Source organism: Acomys minous, assembly GCF_964271855.1.
Source record: "Acomys minous genome assembly, chromosome: 12".
Classification (NCBI taxonomy): domain Eukaryota; kingdom Metazoa; phylum Chordata; class Mammalia; order Rodentia; family Muridae; genus Acomys; species Acomys minous.
In genome coordinates this window covers 62,768,741-62,788,986 of record NC_140493.1, presented here as the reverse complement: position 1 = coordinate 62,788,986, position 20,246 = coordinate 62,768,741, and the positions used below count along the sequence as shown (strand labels likewise).

Here is a 20,246-nt window from a genome sequence, read left to right as displayed (position 1 = left end):
TCCTGGACTTGCTTTGTAGACCAGGCTGGCCTTGAACTCACATCAACCCATCTGCCTCTGCCTTCCGAGTGCTGGGATTAAAGGTGTGTGCCACCAATCTAACAGTTTTTAGCAAGGCAGAAAAAATGGGGAAGAAGGGCAAGGCCTATGAGTGCTGTGCTCGCTGTGGTTGCTATGCTTGTTCTCCATGCTCACTTTGCTTGCCATGCCCCAGATGCTCCCCATGCTCTCAATGTCCCTCATGCTCTTTGTGCTCCCCAGGCTCTCAATGCTTCCCATGCTCTCAGTGCTCCCCATGCTCTCTGTGCTCCTCATGCTCTCTGTGCTCCCCGTGCTCTCTGTGCTCCCCATGTTCTTAGTGCTCTCCATGCCCCATGCTCTCAGTGTTCTCCATGCTCTTAGTGTTCCCTGTGCTCTCAGTGCTTCCCATGCTCTCTGTGCTCCCCATACTCGCCGTGCTCCCCATGCTCTCCGTGCTCCCCATGCTCTCCATGTTCCCCATGCTTTCTATGTTTGTTATGCTCTCCACACTCAAGCTGGCCAGAGTCATCCCTTTGCCCATGTTATTTTTGGACCAGTGGGTTTTGTTTTGTTGTTGTTGTTGTTTTTAAATTTTATTATATTTTTCATTTTGAGGTATTTTTATTTGTTTGATTGTTTGGGTTTGTTGTTGTTGTTTTAGGGTTTTGAGCCAGGATTTCCTTGTGTAGTCCTGGCTGTCCTGGAACTCAGTCTGTAGACCAGGCTGGCCTTGAACTCACAGAGATTCACCTGCTTCTGCTAGGATTAAAGGTGTGCGCCACCACTGCCTGGCCTGGGCCAGTGCTTTATTATAGCAACAGAAGAGCAAATCTGAGCACACCCCCTCTGACACTTGTGACCGCTGTTCTTTCCACAGAGAGCTCCTGTGAGAATAAGCGGGCTGACCTGGTATTCATCATTGACAGCTCCCGAAGTGTCAACACCCATGACTACGCAAAAGTCAAGGAGTTCATTCTGGACATCCTGCAGTTCTTGGACATTGGTCCTGACGTTACCCGGGTAGGCCTGCTCCAATATGGCAGCACGGTCAAGAACGAGTTCTCTCTGAAGACCTTTAAGAGGAAGTCCGAGGTGGAGAGGGCTGTCAGGAGGATGAGGCACCTGTCTACGGGCACCATGACAGGACTGGCCATCCAGTATGCCCTCAACATCGCCTTCTCAGAAGCAGAGGGGGCCCGGCCCTTGCGGGAGAATGTGCCACGGATCATAATGATCATGACTGATGGAAGGCCTCAGGACTCAGTGGCTGAGGTGGCCTCAAAGGCCCGGGACACAGGCATCCTGATCTTTGCCATTGGTGTGGGTCAGGTGGACCTGAACACGCTAAAGGCCATCGGGAGTGAGCCCCACAAGGACCATGTCTTTCTGGTGGCCAATTTCAGCCAGATTGAGTCTTTGACCTCGGTGTTCCAGAACAAGTTGTGCAGTAAGTCCTGTTCCTTGGTCGTTCATTTGTCTTTAAGGCCTTCATTCCGTGCTCATGCCATGGGCAAAGGGAGATGCACCATTTTTTGGGGGATTACGCTTTGGGCAAAGACAGATATTATGCAAACACTAAGGCAGCCTCAGTTGTTAACAGTGTAGTAGAGGAAGAATTTAGGGCATGGTGGAACAGAAAAACCCAGAGTCTAATCTAGGTGTTTATAAAGACTGTCCTAGAGGAAAGGATGTGTATGTCTGTGTGTGTGAGTGTGGGTGTGCATGCATACATGTGTGTCTGCACATGTGTATGCAGGTGCATGTGTATGTGCATGTCCGAGTGTGTAGGGGCATGCATGCCACAGTTCATGTATGGAAGTTGAAGGACTATTTGCAGGAGTTTGTTTTCTCTACCATATGGGTCATGGGAATTTAAGCTCAGATACTCAGGCTTGGTGACAGGTCCCTTTACTTGACAGCACCAAAGGACATTTAAACTCAAAAGGCAGAATGAGCAGAGATAGAATAAAGGTTTCCTCCAGCATGCTCAGCTGACGCATTGGCACTCCCCAGACTGGAACTTGTGAGTTGGAGTAGGAATAGGAGCAGAAGACATAAATCGTAAGAGCGCCCCCGTGTGTGTGGGAGACCAAGGCTGCTGCATGATGGTGTGAGCAGTGGCCGTTTTGCTTACTGAGAAAGAGGCTTAATCCACAGGAAGGATGGTGATGAGGGCTTGGAAGAGCAGTTCTTAGAATGCCGCAGGCTGCAAACCTTGTGCTTAGAACAGGAAGCAAGACGCACTCACATATACTCATTGCTTATTTGTTTGTTTATGGATTTTCTTTTTTTAAAGATTTATTTATTTATTTATTTATTTATTTATTTATTATTTATTATGTATACAATGCTCTGCCTGCACATACACCTTCAGGCCAGAAGAGGGCAACAGATCTCACTATAGATGGTTGTGAGCCACCATGCGGGTGGTGGGAATTGGACTTGGGACCTTTGGAAGAGCGGCCAGTGCTCTTAACCTCTGGGCCATCTGGGTTTCTCTTTATGTAGCCCTGGCTGTCCTAGAACTTGCTATGTAGGCCAGGCTGGCCTCAAACTCACAGAGATCCTTCTGCCTCGGCCTCCCAATTTCTGGGATTAAAAGTGTGAGCAACCACTGAACAGCTTCATTTTTTAAATTATTTTGGCACAAAGTCTAAATAATCCAGACTGCTTTCAAACTCTCTGGAGAGTGACCTTGGATTTGTTGTTGTTGTTGTTTTTCTTCTGCCTCCCATACGCCAGGATGACGAGTATGTGCCACCATGACTGGGGACAAGCCCATAGCTGTGTTCTTGCTGAGCAGTAACTCCCTTGACTGAGCCACACCCCCACCACCAGGGTGCACTTTTGATGTGTCTTTAAAATCCCCTTGCAAGAATGAACGTCAAAAAGCAAAGACTCCATTTTCTCTTGATTCCAGAGTCAAATGATTTACTTAAGAAATCAATGCCCTGAAAGAAAAATAACCTTTTCCCGAGCAATGTCAGTTGGAAACCGTTCAGAAATGCCATTTCCCTGGCGCCAGAGAGAGGCTGCGTTAGTGTGGTGCACCATGGCCTGCGTCAACTGGAAAACTTCAATCAGTAGAAACGCTGCAGTCATTTTAAAGGTTTATGGCTTTGCATGACTTCAGCAGAATTTACATTCCCCCTTTCCTGGAAATATTTAAAAAAGAAATTTCTGTAACACTGTTGACAGCTTCTTCATGTGTCCTGGGTGGTTTTAAGGGGGAGTGCTTTTTACAAGCATTCAACACAAATGGAGAGATAAGGTGACAAGGCAGAAAAGCAGTGCGGCACAAACGACCCCCGCGCTGCTGAGTGCGGACTTGGGCTCGGAGAACCTTCTTTCTCTGTGGGTTTTAGACAGGCAGCAAAATTCAAAGGCAGCTTGGACTCCCCTCCCCCCATTACTGCTGTTTAATCTGGAAGCTTTAAGAAAACCCTGGTATCATCTTGTTTCTTTGTTTGGCCTGAGAAATGAATCCCCCGGGGCTCCCCATCTACTCTGCTGAAATACAGCTGAGCTCCAGGCCCTGTACTGCCAGGCTCTACTGAGAAGCTTCATCAGCTCTCCTGAAAGGTTGAGGAGGCCCCAGAGCCTCTTTATCAAGCACACGCTAAAGACCGCAGTAACTAACGTTCATTAAGCGCGTTTCCTCACGCATTCTCATTTGATGCTCCTGAAAACCAGGGAGGCAGGCCAGATGGTACGCCCTCCATTTTTACTTTTTTTTTTAATTAAAAATTTTTTTAAATTTACATTGGTGTTCTGCCTCTATGTATATCTATGTGAAGGTGCCAGATCCCTTGGAGCTGGAATTACAGACAGTTGTGAACTGCCAAGTAGGTGCTGGGATTTGAACTTAGGTTCTTTCTGACTATCAGCCAGTACTTTCCAGCCCTGGGAGCTCTCTGCTCTTACAGGTTAGGAAAGTTTGCTGATTCCAAAGTTCCTGATCTCCTTCATGGGCCAGGGGTTATAAATTCCTGGTCTAGAGTGAACCCTTTGCTGAGGACAGTCCCTACAGGGAAAGTGGCTCTGCTGTTGGCATTCATCTGATGAGGGTAAAACTGGGAAGGGACACCTGTGTAGGACTGGGACCGGACTGACTGTGTGACAGTGGGTAAGAGACTGACTATGTGACATTGAGTAAGCCTTTGGGCTCACTGAACCTCAGGTACCTCATCTGTAATGTGGGGATTTCACAGGTAGGTGATGTACAAACAGGCATTATAAGCTGTGGATCTCAGTTAATGTGTGATGTGCACGCACTACTACAGCCAGACATACTCAGGGTCCACATGTGGGGCAACAGCTTCCCTTCTGATGTGCAGTCTGGCAAGCACACACCAACCATGAGCGTCTTCGGAACCGCAGACGGCATTGCCAGGTTCTGGAAGTCTCATTTGCCCCTGAAACACTGAACTACACGTCATGGTCACGGCTGCTCATGTCCAGTGTTATGTACATTCTGAGCATCGCTCCATTTAGTTCTAAAGCTGTGTTACCAGACAGGTATTCTTGTTACGAAAGCAGAAACCGAGGCTTAGAGAAAATAAGCACTGCAAATAGCAGCTCCAAACAGTCAGAGCCTAAGCGCTTACCCTCCATGCGTGAGCCCAGGATTGCTGAGAAGATACTCTCCTCATGGAACAGTGCGATGGGAGACAGAGTGTGTACTTCATAGCCCTAGGATAGCCATCTGGACAAGGGAGTTATCTCAACGGGCACCCAGATCTGCCTTGGGGCTCCAGGAAAGCCTTTCAAGTGAAGCAATGTGATTTATCATTTGTTGTTAGCAATATCGCATGAGGCAAGAACGGTGGCACACTCCTGTAGTCTGTGCCCTCGAGGCTGAGGGGCCAAGGAGATGGCTCAGAGGGTAAAGACCTTGGCATGAGACTCTAACCCAATGGGGAGTTCCATCCCCACAGCTCACTCACAGAGAGAGCTGGATGCAGTGGTGAGGTGAGAGGCAGAGACGGGAGAACTGGCAGGGAGCTCGCTGGCCAGGTAGCCTGGAGCACACACGGAGCAGCACTGAGGAGCAGGCGGGAATCCACTCCTGAAACACATGCCCTGACCTCTGTACTCCACGTTGGCATGTGCCTGTGTGTGTGTGCGTGTGTGCGTGTATGACCTTTGTTTGCCACATTGGCATGTGAGTGTGTGTGTGTGTGTGTGTGTGTGTGTGTGTGTGTGTGTGTAAGAGAGAGAGAGAGAGCTCGCCTGAGTGGACACTCACGCACAAAGGCAGTTTTTTAAGCGGCTGAAATAGGAGAATCTAGAGTTTAAAGTTAGCCTAGGCTACATAGCAAGTCCCAGGCCAACTTGAGCCACAAAACAAGAACCAATCTCAAGGGTGCGCATATGTGTGCTTGAGTGTGTATGCACACTTTTTTGAGCTCTTAGCACATGTAAAATCGTTTTATTCACACAACAAACATGAGCAGTAAGTGCCCGTAAAATTCAGAAGAAGAAGCTGAGTGTGGTGGTGCTTGCTTTTAATCCCAGCACTCGGGAGGATCTCTGTGAGTTCGAGGCCAACCTGGTCTACAAAGCAAGTCCAGGACAGCCAGGGCTGCACAGAGAAACCCTGTCTTCAAAACAAAACAAAACAAAACAACAACAACAACAACAACAAAAATGTCAGAGGAATTGAAACTTAAAAGAGCTAACTGCCTTGCCCAGGGTCACATAGCTCTAGGTGGAGGATTGAGGGGCTCCAAAGCTACAGTGCAACCATGACAGAAGAGGGGTGGCAGATCCTCCAGGCAGCAAGTGTAGGGAGGGTGACCACCATGCCCCAAGCAAAGAATGATGTGTGTGTGTTTGTGTATGTGTGTGTGTGTGTGTGTGTGTGTGTGTGTGTTGCCTGCATGCATGTCTGTGCACTGCATATGTGCCTGGTGCCCACAAAGTGCAGAAAAGGGCATTGGCTCCTCAGGAAGCAGAGCTACAGATGTTGTGAGCTCTTATGTAGGTGCTAGGAATTGAACTGAGATCCTTTGGAAGATCAGCCAGTGTTCTTTCTTAACCACTGAGCCATCCTTCCAGGCCTGAATAATGATATTTTAAAGTCTGTTTTATCTTAAAAAAAAAAAAAAGCCAGTCCTGGTTCTTTAGCTGATTTCAATACACCACTAAGGGACCATGACTCACAGTTTGAAAAGTGATGACAAAGGGCCAGGCCTGGGGAGGGGCAGCCACTGTGTGTGCACGAAGGGACAGGATATTGGCAGGAGAGCCTATGACACCTGCTGGCAGGGCAGGACTGAGAAGAGAGGTGGATCGATGGCAGAGGCAGGCTGTGTGCAGATGTACCCAGGGCAGGAGCCACTGTCACGCAGACTGCCCCGAGTGAGAATACTGGATTTGGCTCTGGCTAATTCTAGGCCCATGTACCTGGGCATGGCAGCAGCTTTCTGCCTGTGGACAGTGACTTCCCACGAGGTCACAGCATGGGAGAATCATGAGGTCATGATCTCAGGCCGCCCTGGAGCCCACCAAAATGAGGTTAGAGACCAGAGTCTGTGAATCGCCCCCCCCCCCTCGCGTACAGCTGACCAAGGCGCACACATTATGGCATCCAGTTTGTTGCCCAGGAGCAGAAAACACTGACTCTACAGGTTGAAAACTGCAAGTCTGCCTTCTGCCGTCTGATGACTCCGAGCAAACTGGGCACATCTGCTTCTGACTAACCTCACAGTGTCTTGTTTTATCAGCCTAGCTAGCATTTTTGGAGCCCAGACATTTGTTCTTACCCTAACAGCCCCACCCCCTTAGGCACAATTGAAGGCCCTAATAGTGTTCAGAAGACACCCCCTTCATCTACACTGATTTCACCCCTTGGCAGCCCTATTGTAAAGCGGGGAAGCAAACCTGCACAGATGCTGGCCTGTACATCATCGGTTGATCCCATTGACGCCCTCAGGCAGCTACACTCGAATCCCAGCACTCAGGAAGCTGAGACAGGAGAATGGCGACTTCTTCTTTTTTTTTTATCAGTTTTTTGAGACAGGATTTCTCTGTCCTGGAATCACTCTGTAAACCAGGCTGGCCTGGAACTCACAGAGAGTCTCCTGCCTCTGCCTCCTGAGAGCTGGGATTAAAGGCGTGCGCCACCACTACTGCCCAGCGAGGATGACTACTGTCCAGGCTACATAGCAAAACTCTTTCGATAAATCAAAACAACACCCCCCCAATTAGCTGCTTATATTTCTTTTTTATTTCTTTTCTTTTCTTCCTCCCTCTCTTTTTTGCCTTCTTCCTTTTTCCTTCCTTCCTTCTCCTTCCTTCCTTCCTTCTCTCTCCTTCCTTCCTTTCTTCTCTCCTTCCTTCCTCCCTTTCTTTCTTTCTTTCTCTCGATAGGACCTCACTACATAAGTATGGCTGATAAGTCACAGATCTGCCTGCCTCTCCTTTGAACATGTGCTCAAGGCATGAACACTACAGATCTAGGCATGTGGTTTAGTTGATAATTTGCCTGGCCCAGGGTTACATCTGCAGTACTGTAGCAAGCCAGGCCTGCAACCCTGGCACAGACAGAGGCAGGAGGATCATTGTGTTCAGTGTCAGCCTTGAAATTGTGGGGTGTGTGTGTGTGTGTGTGTGTGTGTGTGTGTGTGTGTGTGTGTGTATTTCTCCCTTAGGCCAGCCTGGGTTAAAGGAGACATTGTCTTTTTTTAAAAAATCCAATTTTGGACACCACAAAATTTAATAATAAATTTAATAAATTAAAAAACACAGTCCCAATACTGATTTAGATTACTGGTTTATTATTTCTTCTGAGTAAAAACCTTGGTTAAATTTGAGCCTGGTCCTTTCTGAAGAATGGAGCTAATTGGCTCACACAGTTCTGCAACTCAGTGGAGGGGGCACCACTCCCCCTTTAACAGCACAGCCAAGGCCTGTCTTAGAGGTGAGACGACATGAGCCCCAGATGTATGCAGAGGCACCTAGCACTCAGCACCGATTTCACGGATGTACAATTTTTATTCTGTTCAGTAAAAATGTTTGGAATTCTTTTGGTTGAAGTGATGGATATTCAGGCTGGAGAGCTGGCTCAGAGGTTAAGAGCACTGTCTGCTCTTCCAAAGATCCTGAGTTCAATTCCCAGCAACCACATGGTGGCTCACAACCATCTATTATGAGATCTAGTGCCCTCTTCTGGTATGCAGGTGTACATGCAGGCAGAGCACTGTATACATAATAAATAAATATTTTTTTAAAAAGTGACAGGAATTCAACTTGAGTTGGGTCTGGTGGCTAATTACGCTAGGAGCCAGTCTTGGAGAAATAAGTGAACACCTTCCGGGAGACATGTTTGAGAATAAGTGTAAGATTAGAAACCTTGCCTATGCTGGCCGACAGTAAAATGAGAAACGGCCTCTGGACAGACAATGAAGTGATCAGAAGAGCTCACCTAGAACCAGCAATCAAAAAGGTTAAGTTAGAGCTCACGTGTGAGGGCAAAGCTAAGAGAGAGTTGGCTTTCGTTATTCAAGGTGACTTTGCTCTATGGAGTCACTGCAAACAGTGAATTGATGGATAAGGAATGTTTTATACAAAATATAGGCAGGATTGGTTGTCATGCGCTGGTCACCTGGTGTTTTCATAGCTGGTTAATATATAATGTACTCAGAGACAACAAATTTAATATGTGTATTGTTGGTTGACTCACTCACCATGAGCTTATGGCCAACAAAGAAAGACTCTACTCATTCTAGATTGAAACATATTTTAATATATTTATTTTCCTGAAAGAGCATAACATAACCTTTTTGTACTTAATGGGTCATGTCAAATAGGAAACTTAGCTACAAACCCCACAAAAATGTAAAAACCACAGTGCTGCCTAAACCATGAAGACAATTTGCTATCATATGAAACAGAAAAGACTAATGGAAGCAGTGCTGCCTTGTTTAAGCCCTCTGAGGACATTAAATCAGGAGCACACTCTTGTTATCTCTCAGCATCTCAGTGAGTGCCTAGGAAAGTGCTGCACTGCTCTGGGTTACAAGTGCCCCTCAGTGACTAGGGGGATTCACAGGTATGGAATCTGAATAATGAGGGTCACGTGTACATGGCCGCTCGTTCTAATAGCTTTGAAATTAGAGCGCGTTTTGGATTCTCTGAACTACAGTGCTTGAGTCAGTACAGATAGAATTTGTCATTAATGTTGAATGAAAATCCAAGTTGATAGACAGACAGACCGACAGACAGACAGACAATAGGGTATAGATATATAGATGATATTCCCAAAGACATATGTTGTTTCTAACAAAATCGCAAATGCTTGATTTTACCAATAAAGACTCAGGAGCCAGGTGCTGGGATGGAGGTCTGCTAGCTCAGAGAGGCAGAGAAAGCACCCAGATAATCTGCCTCTTCAGCTGACATACCCAAAGAAAGCTCTTCTTCTCCACTGATGTCTCAAAAACCCCTCAAACTCAATGTCCCTCCCTTCTACTTCCTGTGCACCTCTCTCTGCCCTCCTGACTTTACTTCTACTTCCTGTGCACCTCTCTCTGCCCTCCTGACTTCTACTTATGATGTTTTTTTCCCCTATGTACAACCTTGTGAACCAGTTGCTTTCTCTGCCTCTTGACCTGTGGTTTACTTTATTTAATCCTATGTTGGATTAAAGGTATGTGCTAGGGCTGAGTCACACCAGTAAACAACACAATCTCAGGGTTCACAGTGTGATCAAATATTCTGTAAGACATGTAAAATAAAGCATCCTGATACTGTAATGGAGCAATGGCTGCTCTTCCAGAGGACCCTAGTTCAATTGCCAGCACTCTATGGCAGTCCTAGCCATCTGTAACTCCAGTTCCAGAGGATCAGATTCCTCTTCTGGCTTCCTCAGGCACCAGGTTTATATGTGATGTAAGCAAAATATGTATGCAGGCAAAAATCTCATACACATAGAGTGAAATTAAAAAAGAAATCAAACACCATGATACTTTTTCTTTGCTATGACATGGCTAATAGGTATTAAGCATTCCCTGGGTGTTGAACACTGTTTTCACTGTTAGGATATGTAAAGATGATTGCATGCCATGTAACAGATCTGGTATAAAGGAAGTTTATTGAAGGGGAAGGGAGGGGAGTGAGCCATGAGGGCAGAGAGGGGGGTGTACAGAGAGAGAAAGAAAGGGGGCACCCAGGACGGAGGAAGACAGAGAGAGAGAGAGAGAGAGAGAGAGAGAGAGAGAGGAAAGAAGAAGAAGAAGAAGAAGAAGAAGAAGAAGAAGAAGAAGAAGAAGAAGAAGAGAGAGATCTGGGGGTAAAATGTGTTCCTATTACACACACACACACACACACACACACACACACACACACACACCCCACATCTGGCTCATCTGGCACACATAAGACATCACTAGGGCCCTGAAGCCAGGCCAGCTGAATCACCTGTCCAATAACACTCACCACTTTATCTGGTTGCTTCAGCTAACCTTCACAAGGCCCTTATGAAGCTGGTGCAATGTTTATTTTCATTATTATAAAGAAATGAAGAGTTCTCAGGGTCGCAAAAAGGTCAAATATTTCAGCTTGTAATAAAAAAAATGGTTGGATTAAACCTACAACTTCTCTTCTGTGATTTGTATTCTAACAGGAGTTAAAACACAACTATGATCTCAGAACACTATGTTCTGAATTGTGCTGTTATAAAAGTTTCATTTCCCCGATCTCATATATTGCTGTCTTAGAGTTTCTATTGCTGTGATAAAACACCATGACCAAAAACAGCTTACAGCTCTCAGACCAACCTCCATTACTCAGGGGTGTCAGGGTAGGAACCTGGAGGCAGGAGCTGAAGCAGCAGCCATGGGGTAGGGCTGCTTACTGGCTTGCTCTCCATGGATGGCTCAGGTTGCCTTCCTTCCTTCCTTCCTCCCTCCCTCCCTCCCTTCCTCCCTTCCTTCCTTCCTTCCTCTCTTTCTTCTTTCCTTCCTCTCTCCCTCCCTCCCTCCCTCCCTCCCTTCCTTCCTTCCTTCCTCCCTTTCTTCTTTCCTTCCTTCCTTTCTTCTTTCCTTCCTTCCTTCCTTTCTCTCTCCCTTCCTTCCTTCCCTCCTTTCTTTGATGTTATCTTAAAACAAGTCTCACTATATAGCTCTGCCTGTCCTAACTATGTAGACCAGTCTGGCCTCAAACTTACAGAGATGCACCTGGCTCTGCCTCCCAAGTGCTGGGATGAAAGGTGTGAGCCACCACACCTGGCACATCTTACTTTGTTTTTAGCACCTAGGACCACCAGCCCAGGGGTTGTGCTCCCAACAGAGATGGCCCCTCCTATCAATCAGCAATAAGAAAACACACCACAGGCCAAACTTGGGGAGGGGACGTTTTCTTAGCTGAGGTTCCCTCTTCCCAAGTGACTCTAGCCTGTGCCAAGTTCACAGTTGTATGTTCGAAAGTGGCCCATGAGTAGCTGAGTTTCCCTACCTACGGGGTCAATCAGGGTCCCTCTTGAATATCCCCTTTACTCTGTAAGCTTCAGAATGCTATTTTCTCTTTCGAACATCTTTTGTTTATGAGAAGACTTGCATAACATGTTCTGTTAACACTGGTGCTTATTAATTTTAAATGTGCTCAAGTTGTACTATATTGATTAAAGTCATAAATTGAGATGTTAAAAAACAGCAAGAATTGCATGAGCTCCAGACAGACTTATCCAAAATTTATATATCTGAAGCTGAGGTACTTTCAGGAACTAAATGCAAAAATATTTAAAATGGAGACACAAAAATCATGGCATTATGAAACATTTAAATGCAGTGTGATTCCAAATTTGTGTGTACTTATGCAGATTTAAAAGTACATTCCTCAAAAAAAGTACATTGCTCTTAGTATTTATGATCACAGGAGACGTTAACACACCTTCCTTTAATCCAGTAGTCTTCTCAATTCCACTTCTGCCTACTCAAGACTCCATCTTATAGAAGGCATTCTGGAATCTGAATCTCTTCTGAGCTTTCTGCCTGCCAAATGGTTTTATTAAGTTGAACCTGAAATTTGTGGATTTGTAGGTCAAAACCCAAATATATCAGCAATTTCATATGGCTCAGCCTAACACCATTCCCCTTTGACCTTACACGGTCCTTTATTTACCTGAGTCCGTCAACTTTAGACACTGAACGTCCCTGGTGAAAGGATGCTCTTTGGGCTCAACCCTCTTCTTTTTATTAATTAATTTATGTATTTACTTTATATCCTAGTCATAGCCCCCACCCTCCCCCTCCCCCCTTTTCCTCAGAGAAGAGAAGCCCTCTACTCCTACTCCAGCTCATTAAGTCGCATCAGGACTGAGTTTGTCCTCTTCCCCTGTGGCCTGGCAAGGCAGTCCCATCATGGGGAAGCGATAAAAAAGCAGGCAGCAGAGTCCATGTCAGAGACAGCCCTGTTCCCCTTACTAGAGGACTCACATGAAGCCAGAGCTGCCCATCCTCAATGCATGGTCCATGGTTGGTGCTTCAGACTCCACAGGCTCCTCTGAGCCCTGGTTAGTTGGCTCTGTTTGTCTTCTTGTGGAGCTCTTGTCACCTCTAGGTCCTTTTATCCTCCCCCGCCTCCACTTTTCCACTAGACTCCCAATGCTTTGACTAATGTTTAGTTGTGAGTCTCAGTATCTGTTTTGAACTGCTGTGGGTGTCAGAGGACAACTCTGCTAGACTCTTGTCTGAAAGCATAGCAGAATATCGTTAATAGTGTCAGGGGTTGGTTCTCTCCCATAGGATGGGTCTTGGGTTGGGTCCAGCATTGGTTGGACATTCCCTCAGTCTCTCCTCTATCTGTTCTATCTTTATCCCTGCACATCTTGTAGGCAGAGTAAGTTTTGGATCAAAGTTTTATTGTCAACCTTCTTCTTCTTCACAGGCTCCCAATGGGCATTTACTGAGTAGCATGAAACTAAGGCGTGTTGTCAACATTCATTTTCTTTGTCTTCCTTTGCAGTGGTCCACATGTGCAGCGTCTTGGAACACAACTGTGCCCACTTCTGCATCAACACACCTGGCTCGTACATCTGCAAATGCAAGCAAGGCTACATTCTCAACATGGATCAGAAGACTTGCAGAAGTAAGACCACTTTGCTCATGTGTCCATATGGCTTGCTCTTTAGCTAGGCACATCTTATTCACGCATAGTCCCCCTCCCAACCCACTTGCCACCTCCTCAAAGCTGGAAACAGCTTTTGTACTTTCTGGTATTCCCCCGCCCTTATCACAGTGCCTAAGCCTGGCAAATAGTAGGTCACCAGGCAATGTGTGAAAGGTTGGAGATGCTGTCTCAGAAACAGTCTCTTTCGCTTCTGTGCTGCCTCTTGGTGGAAGCTACCGAAGCGTCTTTCCAGCCTGACTTTATTAGCTGGACCCTATGGGGCTGTTTCCTCTGTTTTATCTTCTTCCCAAAGCTGGACTGAGGATGAGTTATTACCCTCAGCAGGGAATGACTATGCACCTCTGTTTAAGAGGTGGTGGGGGTCTGGCTGCTTTGGTAACAGACAATTTATTGTTCTCTTAATTTAAGAAAAAGGGGGGGGGAAGCAAGCAGATATAAAGCATTAGAACTTATATTGTTCTTTTCTGAGCTGGCTTCCAAAACTAGGCAATATATTGATATATAAGCCAGCAGGAAGTACCCCAGATCAAGAATTAACCATACAGTGAATATATGCCCGGCCTCCTCCTCCTCCTCCTCCTCCTCCTCCTCCTCCTTCTCCTCCTCCTCCTCAAGTTGTAACCACTGTCTTAGCCACATGCAACCGGACTATGCACACAAGGCTTGAGAAGACAGGCTGCAAGAAAGCAAACAGAACTCAGCTAAGTCTGACGTGTAGTTCATGCAATGCAAAATTGTTATTATACCACATGGCAAGCAATTAAACACTAATGGAGAGCAGTTTGAACAAATGGCTTTAATTAGCACCACATTTATAGAGCCAAGCCACAGTCTCTACTTTTCTTCTCACTTTTTAGTTTCAGCACTGAGTTGCTTGATGGGAGGACCTCCCTGTACCCCAGTAGTAGGCACTGTCTGCTTGGCTCTCTGCTCTGGGGCTCCAAAGGTGAGAGAGCTTTGTGTTTGGGGGCTCCTTTGTGATCTCAGGACCCCGGCTGGAATCTTCATCTTTCTCTGCAACCACTGACACTTCCTCAGTTTCCCCAGCAAAACTTGGTTACAGAAAATACTCATGGGTTTACTAAAACTTACTGACCAGCCAGGGGAGCCTGGGAAGGGTCATCTGGAGTCATCTCACACTGTTCAGCAAACAACTTGAACGTCTCTTGGTGACCCTGTCCCCTTCAGATGTGTTCAGCCATCATGTCCACCCCCTTCCTGCACTCTCCTCTTTGAGGACCACAAAATATTCTCTATGTCTCATGCCCCATGCTAGGCTGGGCCCTGGGAAGCTGTAAATGCCCATTTTCCATGGTGTGGATGAGCTATGTCAAATGAATTCTGAGATAGATAGATAGATAGATAGATAGATAGATAGATAGATAGACAGACAGACGGGGGGGGGGGGGCATAAAGAAGGAGTGGAAGCAGAGTTGCTGCCCCTGGAGGTCCTGTAGTCTCAGGCAGTGAGGGAAGGGGGAGGAGCTAACGTGTGCCTCAGCCCTGGCGCCTGCCCAGTCAAGTTGCCCTGAGGCTGTTGCTGTGTACATCCTGCTGGCTCAACTGCATTTCTCAAATGGGGCTTGTGAGAGAAACAGGGCCACTGTAGTCCTTAGGTTTCACCTTAGATCTCAACATTATCATCTTCTGGCTGACGCTGCCTCCCAACCCTTGGGGATAAATCCAGGTGAGGCCTTGTGTCTGGTCTCTGGATGGCAGAAGCTGAGCTGCCAGACCTACTTATAGGCTGCCTCCCCGCTGACACCATCACAACTTGCCGGTGGTGCCCGGGTGAAATGAGACACAGCTATGCTCCGTTTTATTGTCCTGCTCTGATTGTAGCTGGAGAGTCTCCCAGTTAAAAAGGAATGTGGACTGTGTTTCTTTCCATGAAGCACCTCATGTTCTCTAAGAGGTGCTTGCTGTTCATTTTTTTTCACGGTGCTCAATAGTGGGTCCTGCAGGCGCTTTCAAAATCTACTTCATTTTATTGTGATTTCTTATACCTCTTCCTCCCTTCTCCACCCCAATCCCTCCTAACACCCCAACACTAGTCAGGAGAAAAAAGAAGGTAGTGGGAAGAAGGGGCAAAGTTCTCTTTAGCCACTTCCTGGTGGTGAGGGTCGTTGGGTTCCTTGGGGGCAAGTCCAGTCTTTCAGGATATCTTCAGCTTCTCGTCAAACTACCTTAACAGCATCCAAGATCATCAGGCGGGAAACACCAGCACTCGTTTTGCTCAGAGCCTCCTGACTCTCTCTCTCTCTGGGCTCTGATATTTATTCCCTCTCCAGAGTCCTCCTCCCAGAGCCCACACAAGGCAAATAGTTTGCTGTTGTGGATAGTCTGTCTGAACCAGCCCCATTTCCCACACCTCGGATTAAAACAAAAATATGTTTATATAACATAACCGAGTTTTTAAAGACACCAAAACATTCCACTACATTTCCCCCTTTTTGTCTAAAATATGGCTTTTCCTCAAATATGAGTGAGACTTATTGCTTTTTAAAAAGGAAATGATCGAGGAGCCAAGCACTTTTTGGATCAAGAGTTTCTACTCTAACCTGGTAATTCCCGGCTGCTCTTCTCTGGGACAGCTCATACTTTTTGCTGCTGAGCCTCAAGCTAGGGCCCCCAGGCTATTTCCTAATAGCAAGAGGTTACCTCATATGTCCCTCTTGGACTTGCATTCACAAGTCAAATGACCTCTCTTACCACGGTATCCACAAACCCACAGAAGCTTAGGCATTCTTGCAGGGAACGAGATACTGTCAGAAATGGCTCCTTCACTTCTCTGGCAGAAAGTACCCATTTTTAGCTCTGAGGGTGCTTGGTCAGCTTGGTCACAAGTTCTTTTCAAATGACAAAATTGACCACAGTTGAAGCCCCCAAGCCTTTTTATATCTAAGGTTGTTGGTAGCTACGGGAAAAGCCAACGGTGGTAATCTCCTAACCCTCCTCTGGCAGCTCGGTTTGCTCAAGAATAACCCGATCTCTTGAAATGGACAGTTTGTCTGTAACCCTTTTGGCCTGTGTGGTCTTCTGCTCCTCCCAGCTACCCATCATGCTGGGGGGTGATGGGAACTTGACACCAAAAGTTCGAGGGCAATGATTTCTGGAAACTCTCGATTACCAGGTCTGAACCCTTTTCCATCGGCGCTATTGCCTTCCAAGTGCCTCCATCTTTGCCTGCAAACTCTCTGGCTGCATAGCCAAAGCTGAAATCCTTTCAAAAATGAGAGAATTAAATGACACTTCTGATTTTCCTATTGCATTTATATTTTTATTTCTCAGACCTCCACATATTCGCTTGTAGCTTTTCTAATTGTTCAACCATTCTCTCAACCGTTTTTGTGATGGAATAGAGACAGAAGATTAAGCAAAAACAGGCAATCTCCTCTGGAAACAGTGGGAAAGATCCCAGTGGCAGAAGCCGCAGTAAACCTTTTGCTGATATCCTGAAATAGTGTATTTATTTTTTCATACTCCGCTGTCTCCTCTATGGCTTTAGAGCCCAGATTTTCCATTACTGCAAGCCCTATGTCTGGGCGCCACTTTTAGGAGCTATTTTTTTAAATCTATTTTAATTTAGGGTTTTTTAAAATATCTTTCTCCCTTCTCCACCCTAATCCCTTCCAACACCCCAACACCAGGTAGGAGAGAAAGAAGATTAGTGGGGAGAAGGGGGCGTTGTTTTCTTTGGCTTCTTCCTGCTGTTTAGGGTCATCGGGTTCCTTGGGGCAAGTCCAATCTTCATTTCAGGATACTACTGTTAAAAAGAAAAGGCAAGCTAGCCTAGGATAAGATATTTGTAAAACATATCCAATGAAGGATTTCATAATACATAAAGAAGACAAAACAACCCAATAAAAATAGACAAAAAATGTGAATAGACACTAAGCCAAAGACAGCAGATCTGGGGTGTAGCTCAGTGTAGGATGTTTGCACAGTGTAAGACTCTGGGTTCAGTCTCAGCACTGAAAAATAAAACAATGAAGGCCTGTGGATGACACAGAAACTCACAAAAGGAGGCTCATTGCTAACCAGGAGGAAAATGAGACCCAACCACAATGACGTACCACTGCATGCTCACTAAACTAGATATACATTTTTAATGATTCTCTCCCTCTCTCCCTCTCTCTCTCTCTCTCTCTCTCTCTCTCTCTCTCTCTCTCGTGTGTGTGTGTGTGTGTGTGTGTGTGTGTGTGTGTGTGTGTGTGTGTGTCCCCTATAGTTGGAGTTACAGACAGTTGTAAGCCAATGAGCACTCTTAACCACTGAGCCGTCTCTCCAGCCCTAAAATACATACATTCGAAGAGTACCTGACACGGTTAAAGCCTGGAACTTTCCTACACTGTGCTTTAGTTAACTTTTTATTGCTGTGATAAAACACCATGATCAAGGCAAACTATAGACAAGTTTGTTGGGGATGTACAGTTTCAGAGGGTAAGTTAGAGACTGTGGCCATCACATTGGGGACTATGGCAGCACACCAGCAGGCATGGCCCCGGAGCATTAGCTGAGAGTTTTTATGTTGATCTGCAAGCAAGAGGCAGAGAGAGGTGCCTGGGCAAGACACGGACTTTTGAAATCTCACTGCCAGCTCCCCGTGACACACCCCCTCCATCAAGGCCACACCTCCTAGTCCTTTCTAAACAGTTCCACCAACTCTGACCAAGCTAAAACGTATGAGTCTATTGGGGGTCGGGGGCAGCATTCTCATTCAAACCACCACACGCTGCGTATAAGGCTGTGAAGTGTTCTACCATTTTGGAAGTTATTTTAGCAATTTTTTTGCAAACTTGGGTATGTACCTAATACGACTTTACCATTCCACTTTGATATTTGCCCAAAGAAGTGAGTTATGTCAAAAGATTTGAACACAAATGTCCACACCCGCTTTCCTCGTGATAATCCTACACTGGCAGCCGTCCACATATTTCTCGCCTGGTGAATGGATAACACACTGTGATCAAACACACACCGTAACACTATACAGCGATGAGGAACGGATCCCACAGGCAGCAGCCAGTGCATCTCAGTCTCACCCTGCCCGGTGAAAGGAACTAGAGATTAAAGTAGAATACTTTAATTCCATTTCTATAGAATTTTAGAAAATGGCAGATAATCCGTGCTGACAGAGGGCAGGTCAGTGGTTGCTCTGGGAGCAAGAAGAGGGGCAGGCAGAGGGGGTCACAGGAGGAATAAGGAGCTGTGGGGGTGATGGCTGTGTTTGCTGTATCTTGATTTTATTGATAATGCACGACACATCAGTTGCTTGAGATTGTACTTAGTGCAGTTTGTGCCAAGTACAAGTCAATGAAGGTAGCATTTGTAAATCACAGCAAGGGTTAGGAAGGTAAGTGGTACTCAGACAAGGTGCTACAAGAAAAAGAGGTTATAGAAGGAGCAATGGGAGGCTAGAGAGATGACAGCAGTTAGAAGCACTGGCAGCTCTTCCCGAGGACCCGGGTTCAATTCCCAGCACCCATATGGCAGTTCACAATTGTCTGAAACTCCAGTTTGAGGGGACCCAACACCCTCATATGGATATACATGCAGGCAAAACACCAATGCATAGAAGATAAATAAAATATTTAATTAAGAAAGAAGTCTTGGGGGGCTGGAGAGTTGGCTCAGTGGTTAAGAGCACTGTCTGCTCTTCCAAAGATCCCGGGTTCAATTCCCAGCACCCACATGGCAGCTCACAACTGTCTGTAACTCCAAGATCTGACACCCTCACACCAATGCACATAAACAAAAAAATAAAATAAAAATATTAAAAAAAAAAAAAAGAAAGAAGTCTTGGAACTAGCCTGGGACACACGGTGGAGCAGTCGGAAACTCAAGCTGATGTCTAACTGGGTCTTTGGTAACAGAAGGAGCTGAACGTGTGTGTTCACATGAGTCACAAGTACTCCCTCGTATTAAAATCACAGTTGGGTCTGACATCAGTGTAGGCTCTGTGCTAGAAGGGGGAATAATGATTCAAAGATGCCATTCATTTATTCATCCTCTGTGGACTCCTTTCCGTGGGTGGGCACTCTACCTGGGCAGTTCTCTTGTGTATGTGAGACTTAGGAGAGTCACATTTTAGCTTCCCTTATGCTGCATATGCAGTGCTGGAAATCAAAGCTACAGTTTACGATTCGGATCAGTTTTCAATTCAGCGTGCGTTCTTTACGCCTACAGAATTAACTAGACCACAGCAAGGATTTGTCCCAAGGAGGACTGCATGACAAAAAGTGGGGCTGGTGGGTGGGTAGTAGTATTGAAACTGACAAGTTTCTTTACATGGGAACATAGTTTGGAGAGACAGTGCAGGGGCCGGGGCGGAAGGGGGGTGGGTGAGGGTGGACGGAGGAGGGAAGCAAGGAGGGTGAGCTAACAAGACATCATCAACTGCCAAAGCCAGACGCTGACCCAGCGGCTGTTAAGAGCACCTGTGCATGGGCAGAGGACTTCGCTGAGAAGCGCAGATCCAACCTCCCAACCTCCTGGCTGCTGAGCCTATGGTTTAGAGACCATGTGCGCACTTTCTGCCTGTGTGAGGATACAGAGTCGAAAACAGAAGGAATCTGGGGTGGGGGTGTGGAGAGGCCGCCTTAGCAGATCTGAACTGACTGAACACGAAGCTATACTGGTTTTGAAAGAATTCCATGCATGAACCGTGTGCTACTTCTGTGCGATGCTGTATCCCAGGCATCCACTTCATGGGTGTGCCCGGGAAAGTAGCATCAGCTGTCCAGATAGCTTGTTAGAAATACAGGTTCTGTGACCTGCTTACACCTGATAAATCAGGACCTCCCAACAGAGCCCACAAGCCACCTGTAAATTCTAAGGTCCACTATTTTAAAGCCCTTAGTTGAGCCGGGCACAATGGCGTAATGCCTTTAATCCCAGCACTTGGGAGTCAGAGGCAGGTGGATCTCTGTGAGTTTGAGGCCAGCCTGGTCTAAAAAGAAAGTTCCAGGAAAGCCCTTAGTTAAACCTAAATGCCGTGTGTGTGTGTGTGTGTGTGTGTGTGTGTGTGTGTGTGTGTGTGTGTGCGCGCGCATATGTGAATGTGTGCACATGCGCGCTCGTGCATAGTAAAA

The 20,246-nt window shown here is 46.3% G+C and overlaps 1 protein-coding gene across 2 annotated transcripts in view; it reads left to right on the top strand.

Annotated features, from left to right (window-relative positions):
- MATN2 (matrilin 2) overlaps positions 1-20,246 on the top strand; it is a 146,784-nt gene that overhangs the window by 47,924 nt on the left and 78,614 nt on the right. For both annotated transcript variants that reach the window (XM_084751308.1, XM_084751307.1), the window contains exons 3-4: positions 899-1,468; positions 12,988-13,110. In XM_084751308.1, coding sequence (XP_084607434.1) covers positions 899-1,468; positions 12,988-13,110 — 693 coding nt within the window. The remainder of the gene's footprint in view (positions 1-898; positions 1,469-12,987; positions 13,111-20,246) is intronic.